At 38.6% G+C, this 8,030-nt stretch overlaps 1 protein-coding gene across 2 annotated transcripts; it reads right to left on the minus strand.

Annotated features, from left to right (window-relative positions):
• Positions 1 to 106: 106 nt before the first annotated feature.
• On the minus strand, positions 107 to 8,030 carry tspan2b (tetraspanin 2b). Of its 2 annotated transcripts, none has more exons than XM_077608409.1 (8): positions 7,805 to 8,030; positions 4,844 to 4,946; positions 2,751 to 2,848; positions 2,612 to 2,686; positions 2,443 to 2,526; positions 2,090 to 2,146; positions 1,844 to 1,927; positions 107 to 1,765 (listed from the first exon to the last, which is right to left on the minus strand). In XM_077608409.1, exons 1-8 carry the CDS (start codon positions 7,871 to 7,873, stop codon positions 1,700 to 1,702), a joined length of 636 nt encoding a protein of 211 aa, XP_077464535.1. In that variant the 5' UTR covers positions 7,874 to 8,030; the 3' UTR covers positions 107 to 1,699. The 2 variants fall into 2 exon arrangements, with proteins under 2 accessions (XP_077464535.1, XP_077464536.1); XM_077608410.1 differs by having other exon boundaries at positions 4,844 to 4,921; positions 7,805 to 8,026.

Below are 8,030 nucleotides of genomic sequence, written 5' to 3' on the forward strand. Positions count from 1 at the left end.
GCATGTTGAACTGTAACTTAACTTCACTCAGTGGCATCATGCGATCATGTGGTAAGCATTTTTTATAGACAAGAAGTGCATCATAGTTATGGAAAAAGATGATTGGTTCAGAACTTTCAATATTTTATTTTACTTCAAATATTTACTGTGTGAACCTGAGTCGTCCAGAATGCCAACAAAATAAATTAACACAGAATTGACAACAAAAAGGCTTGATAGTGTGTGACATTTAACAACATACAGTAAATGGATGTAACAGTCTAATTGATGAGTAGGAGTGTTGTCCATCCCTATTTTTACACTGGGTATATCGTATGTAAGTATCCAGACAAAGCACTTAACAAGTGGATCAATCAAGACTAGGTTTCTACCCCAAAACACAAAGGTAAACATTTCAGTGACATCTAACCCCCAAGATCACCTGGCTATTACTTGTACATCAGGTCTGTAACATAAACCTTGAATCATCTCATGACACAATTGAGTGAAACAACTAAAACAACATCATAAGTAAAAAGAAGTTGCTTGATACGTGTACAATTGAAAACAGGCAAAAGCAATGCTGTTTAAAGGCGCTATGAAATACTGCAGCAACTGATTTCAAAATGATAGCAGAGAATATTTCAGACACGACTCAATCACAAAAAAAACAAGTGTTAGAAAAGCCATAAAAAGGAAATTAGATTCCAATTAGTCTTCCCCTACTATTTTTTCACATGCCACCATTTCATAGCACCTTTAATTTCACAGAGATATTTTACTGTACAGTACACCACTTCTACTTTCTACACCAAAGCAGCACACTGAAAAAAAAATCTAAAATCGCTCCTGCTTTATAAAAGGCACGTCGAAAGTCTATTTTTGGCCATATGGATATTCTCTTTTTGTTAATGTTTTCATGGGAATGCTGACTGTACAACTATTCCAAAACTGCCTCTACAATACAACCCTGCCACAAAAATGTACAGCTACAAAAACCTGATGGATATTTACATAATGGAGCATAGTGATATATAATTATAAACAACAATTAAAAAAACATCTTTCATTTTTTTTTAATAACTGATGTAAAGTCAAATACAGTATACGGGGTAATTTATTAATAGTCTTTGAGAAGTTAGTTTTTCAAACCTGGTGCTATTTAACAAGTACCAGGCCACTATTTATTTATTTTGTAAACATGGTCACATGTTTGGTGACTTTAGTTATATGGGTGATATTCCAGATTGAGGTCAATTGAGCAAGGCAAGGAAAATTGGATATTTATGGCACTTTGAATTCATTTGCAATTTGCAAGTCTAGTATTTAAATAACAGTGTGATTTTGTTTTCACTCCCAGAAATTTCCAAATAATTTTGACCCAAAGTTTGGTTTGGTGCCAGTGTGTATATATATATAAAAAAGAAGAAAAAAAGAAAAATAAAAGTAAAAATATAGTTGATTTTTTATTTTTTTATTTTTATTTTTTAGTTGCCAAACTCACAGGAGAAAACAATTGAAAATAAAAGTATGACGGAACATAATATAACATTTTATTTGTCTAGACCAATTCAATTTAGTTGTAAAATAAAAGACAGAGAAAGGGAGATCCAATGAGAACACCTGAGATCTGTTGCTGCTTCCTGGATCACTCAGCAGATGACCGATGTGGGTTGAGGAGTGTGTTCAGTCTTTCTGGGTTGGCCGTTGGTGGACTTGTTCAGATGACCTCCCTACTGTTGCGTACAGCACAGCAAAGTACCATACTGAAGATCATCCCGATGATCTGTTACATAGCAACGTATATCTTTAAATCGTGAAACAAAATGACAAGCAATGTATAAATTCTGCCCTAAAAACTCACCATGATCCCAGCGATGCCAATACCAACGTACCCAATGATGTAAAGTTTAGTATTGAAGAAATCTTTGATTCCTGTTTCACAGTCCTGCACAGTGGAGAAAAATACATTTATTTTAGAAATACAGTGTTACCGCAAGATACATGCTTAGTTAATTCTGGAATGATGTTTGGAACTCAATACACTGGTATTTCAAATCATTTTTTTCTATTTAACTTACATGTTTGTTTTGACAAAACAGAAGCTTACCTTTACATCTAATTCTTGATCGGAGCAATTGTTTGCTAATGTCCCACAGCAGTTCAGCTAAAATGACAAATAAAAATATTTCACAATTTACAGTAGCTGGCTAAAAAGTCTTTCTTTTCACATATCAGCATTTCAGAGTCTCTTTATTGGAATACACATCAAATACAAAACAACAAGAAACATGATTTAAAAATATAGATGATTGAATAATAGTGCCCTTACATTTGAGTGCCTCTTCTAAGAGAAAATGAAATATTTAATTTGATTCACTGATTTCTAAAGTCAAAGGTGACTGCTGCTACAGAAAAACAATCTAGTATCTATAAGTACATCTACAGATAAAACCAACTTACTACTTTCTGGTACGAGATAATCAATGTGCTGTTAGTATTTTCATTGTAAGTTGTAGCATAGAAGTTTTGAACGTCTTCGATGATCTGCAAGAGAAATTCAAGAAAATTATTTAAGATGGCAAACACACACAAAGACTGAGCTCCCAATGCTATGAAATTATGACCATACCTTGTCTTTGTTAAGGAATCCAAACACACCTGCTGCCACCTCAGCTCCAAAGATGATCAACAGACAGGCGAAGAACTGAGAAAGGATGAAATATTAGTATATTTGCTGATTCAAGCATCCATGTTACAATTAAACTCACCGAACCAAGCAGACACTGTGATTCTCGAACAGCTCCACAGCAGCCAAAGAAACCCACCAACATCACCAGACTCCCAGCTCCGATCAGGATATACACACCTGCAATATCAGGAATGGCTCTTGAACAGCAATTTCCATTTTCCACCAGCAGAGAGTAGCAAAAACATAAAATTGCTGACTAAATCTGTCATGACAACATTGTGAAAGAGGTGTGAAACAAATAAAACAAAAACGTGTGAAAAAGGCAAGCAAAAACACTGGAAGAATTAATGGGCTAAAATCTTGGTTAACTGTAAAGACAAAGTTGTATAATTTAAAGACCATGTAGTGTTATCACATTACATGCCCAACAAGGAGATATTTTAGGAAGCTTTCACAATAATTCTGAAAATATACAGACCATTGGACTTCTCATGAGTAAATAAATATCAAAAAGCACTTCATGTGCAGAGAGAGAGAGAGAAATTCTGTTTCTGTTTTTACAGTTTAGCACAAGCATTCTTCTTTTGTGCTGCTGGTGTGTTGCTTGGCTACGTCCCTCAGAGCCCCAAGGTAATGGGATGTGAACTCTGGTGGCAATCAAAACAACTATTCAGAGACACAATAATCAAGTTGGATGTGTTGTTGTTGTTGTTGTTCTTGCCCCCCTCTCTCACACACACTTACACCCCACCCCACACTAGCCTATACACAATGCTTTCCTGAGAACAGGACATTCACTGCACCATTCACACTCACACTCATACCTAGAGGCAATCTAGAGTGTTCAACCAGCCTACCCTGTATGTTTTTGGGATGTGGGTGGAAACTGGAGTACCCAGAGAAAATCCACCCAGGCCCAGGGAGAACAGGCAAACTCCACACAGAAAGGTGCGAGAACCTGGGATTGGATACTCAATCTCTGAACTGCGAGGCTGACGCGCTATCCACTCGTCCATTGGGCTGACCGGGGGATGCTACATATTTTCTCAAAAAGTAGTTAGTTATTGCAAGGTTTCTGTTAAAATAAACGATTTTTTTCACTTCTCTGGGTGTAGCAGGCTTGTATCCTATTAGTAGAGGAACACGTCTCTTTTTCTCTCTTTTTTTAAGCCGTGCACACTGTTACATGTGCCTCAAAAGCTTTTTTTGTGGTTTGTTGTTTTGAAACATGTTGCTCTCAGCTCCAGACAACTCATTTGTCAGATGTAAAAACACCTACATATAGCCTGAAATGATTTAGACTACAAGTGCTCAGACTAGAGTTCACCCCAGATCCTACAATGAATAAATGATGCCAAGAGCTGATGATTACTGTCTGGGAGATCCAACACAAAACATGATTCATGCAGTATGTCTACAACAAGTCTATTTTAAAATCCTCCAATTTGCACCATGCTATGTCATATGCCATCATCCTTTGACTCACTGCAATGATTATTCTCTTTGCTCCATTACTAAACCTACATTCATTTCTGGACCATCTATCCATTACCTATCATTTCTGAAGCATGCAGATACATCATATATATATACACACACACTGCCCTTCTCCATCCATGGTAATGAATATAGGAAACACAATGTACCCCGTAAATGTTGTTCTGTTGTACCCTAAAAACTGCCCACATGTGGCTTTTGTGTGTGGTCACTGAGTTCTTGAATACACTAGACAGTGGAAGAAACATCCTGACTTAGCAGGGAGTAGCACAAAAACAAGTGAATGACCACATTTTAAGTCCCTTTCCAGACAGAGAATGAGATGAGAGTGGCTCAATTTGTCACCAGTACTTAGGGAAAACATCGATGTGACGGTAAAGTGGTTGTTTGTCCTCCATTGCCAGGACCAACAAATGGAGCTGATAAATATAAATTTGATTTTTCCAAAACAAAATGTGGAGGAACACATGTAGAAAGACAATATGGTAATGCCTTGGCCAAAACATATACATCAAAAGGAGCAGCTCAATGACCATTGAATTGAAGCAAAAAATTCCATCATTTAGAGTGCAAAATATTTAATTATACCAAATCATTACTGAGTGCTTTTTCATTTTTGGATTAGTAATTACATACATTCTATTTGATTTTAATGAGGAAAAATATGGTACCTACCTATGAAGTATGTGTCTGGTGCCTTCTCGCCATTGAGCAAGGACACAGTTTCCGGGTCAAAACGTAACCAAAGTCCCACTGCCAGAACAAAGGATCCCATCAACTATGGATGTATGTAACAGAGAGATTAGGATCACATGCAATGAAATTTACACTACAAACACACCGAAAACTCCACATGGCTTTGTGGCGTAATATATGGCACCCAGAGCTAAAACAGGCCCTCTTGTTTGTTTGGAAAAGTGGTTTCATACCGCCCACATTTGGTTTATGTGCAACAAAAATGTTCACCACAAAGTGTAAAAGGTTGATGCCTCAAGTTAAAGTCCCAGGATGAGATTGAAGGAGCTCTGGTGGGCAAAACCCTTGATGGCTGTTACCCTGAAACATCAATGCCAAGAGCTTTTACTGGCTTGTGTCCTCTGGGGATAATCTGGTCTGTGCACAGGCGAGGAATGTGTTTATGTTCTCAGAGAAACAAAATGAAGAGTGTTAAGCTGCAATAGTCACATGTTGTCTGTGTCCTGAATCTCAAAATTTTGTCAATTTTATGCGCAATTCTTAAAGCAGAATATAGGTACTAACTAATTTGGAAATAAAAGGAAGATTGCAACATGGACAATTCCCACCGATAACAGGGTTCTAGATCCATTAAGCATATAGAAAAGGGGACATTGATAAGGCCGCTGAGCGGGTAGGGAACCAATGCTCCTTGCACACAAGTCAGGTAGATGATCCTTAGAAGGAACAATTAGACAAAAAGGTTACATATCCATCCATTTAAATAATATCTGAGATACACCTCAGGATAATTCAACCAAGCCACATCAAGCATTTGAGTCAGTAGGGCAGGAATGATGCAATAGCTGGGCTCAGGGGGTCCCTTTGATGCCATTCATTCAACTGTATTCTGGATATGACCGCCATTTAGTAATAAATACCACCCCCTTTCTCTCACTACCACCAGTCCCCCTGCTTTACCTTCCAAGCACTTTGTCTGAAATATCTTCCCTGTCACTGGGCACGCCTTACCCCACCCATGTCTCTCATTTCTAATCCCTCCGTCCGCCCCCTGACTTTCCTTGATGAAAATCACACCCCCACTCCTCCCCACTTTGTCCCCTGCCCTCCCACTAATCAACCCCAGAGGACAAAGACCCACTATCATCCCGTGAGTATAGCGGTTGGTGTACAAAAGCAGAGGAGCTCAATGAAAAAGAGAATAAAATAATGTGGGTGTACGTCATCAGAGGATCATCCTTTTTTCTTTGCCTGTAGACACACCCTGCAGATTTGAATTTGTATCTCCTGTATGTGCTCATACTATGTGTGCATCTGGTTCAAATACTTATTTGTTGTTGTTAAGGGTTAAACTTTTTTTTTCACCATTTCATGTTTCGCCATTGTTAGGCCAGACTAAAATGAGGCCTGGTGGAGCCAGCATGTGATGGTTGCTGATTTAGAGTCCCTAGTTGTCACCTCCATGGCAACCTGGTGGGATACATTCAAGCCATTGGATACTTCAAGTAGATATATTTTGTGGTCCTAACATGTAAATAAGTTTAGGTATAAAAAAGAAGCTGTATAAAGTAGTATCCATTTATACGTGGTATTGCTATTTGATTGGCACTTGAGTGTTGCATGGTTTCAGACCATTCAGCTGAGATGCCCACAGAAAGAAAAGAAATAGCTTGCAATTAGAGGCTTTTTGATGCACATTTTAAAAAAATTAAAATCTTGGAAAGCTGTTAAGAAAACTTTCTGGTGTATCAAATTTAATGTTTATTCGCAGTTGACTTATGTTTAAGTAAAATAACCAAATTATGTTTTAATATTTGGTGATGATGACAGGAAAGATCCAAAAAGCACATTTCTAAAGTGAAATGTTTATCTCACACTGTTTTTTCTGTATCTCTGGCTAAAGTCAGTGACTGACTAAACAGGACACTTGTTGGACTATGCAGAGCGGACATACCAGACACAAAATATACAACATTACAAAAAGCGAACCTCTGCTGGAGTGGAATTGCTGTGATGCGATGCTTTTAAATGCGTGCGGCAGCAACAAAATAACAACCGGAGAGCTTTGAAATCAACACATACACACACATGGCATTCTATTATCCCTTCAATGATTTCTGCCTTTATCTGGGTCAAGTTCATGGCAGCTGACTCTCTTTTGCCAAGTGAGCCAGTACACACCAAGCAACCAAAGCAATCTTTTCCTCACGTTGTCCCTTCACTCTCAACTTGTATCACTAAACAAAGTTTTCTTCTGGCCTCCATCGAGTGTGCTCTCTGCATCAGTAGCATTAAATGATTCTATGTTGACACAGATCAACTCAACTAGAGGGGGTTGTTGATGTATTTAAGAGCCAAGAGGGCTTTGCTGCTTATCCAGGACGGAGCAGCAGGCTGAAATGATGCTATTGTCCCACTGTCACAATGCACCCATTCACACAGAGTCCCACCACAGACGCTACTTGGAAAACACTCTCTCACGTACACAAAGAAAAGAACCACTCTGATATTGCTCAACCCGCATAGCCCAACACACACACCTTTCATGCCTACCTGTCTCTCTTGAGTCTAATTCTAAATCCTCAAGTGCTTCTTGCTAAAACTGTCATCACTTTGGAGTTGATTCGTGCACAGTGACTTTATCAATCAACTTGACAATGTATGGCAATGAGGTCATGTGGCGGGTACATTTCCTAGTTTATACCCATCCTCTTTCTTTTAAGAGGGAAAAAAATCATTGAATAAAACTCATGTTCCCTCTGTGGAAGATTTAACATGAGATGTTAAATAACAAGAGAAATCTGCTAGTTTTCAAACAGCCGCACAGAGTTAAATCCACACCAAGTGGCAGATGGGGCCAGCATGCATGTAAACAAACGAAACCACAAGTCAAAGCTGGACTTTCTGCACTTACATTTACACACAACTGGGGACACTTACCCAAAATAAGAAGTTGAATACGAACAGAAGATATTTCACACATTTCATCCCTCCTTCCACTTTCCCCATGTTAGTCAGTTTTGCTTTTCTCCACCCAAAATGGTCCAAGAGAGGGCCGATCAAGCTGGATCGGGTACAAGATGACAAGGACAGTCCGGTCCAAACACTTGTGCATCAAGAAGCGATGTCATGGTAGCCACCCTCTCTCTCTTCCTCCCTTCCACAC

Source organism: Stigmatopora argus, chromosome 1 (assembly GCF_051989625.1).
Source record: "Stigmatopora argus isolate UIUO_Sarg chromosome 1, RoL_Sarg_1.0, whole genome shotgun sequence".
Classification (NCBI taxonomy): domain Eukaryota; kingdom Metazoa; phylum Chordata; class Actinopteri; order Syngnathiformes; family Syngnathidae; genus Stigmatopora; species Stigmatopora argus.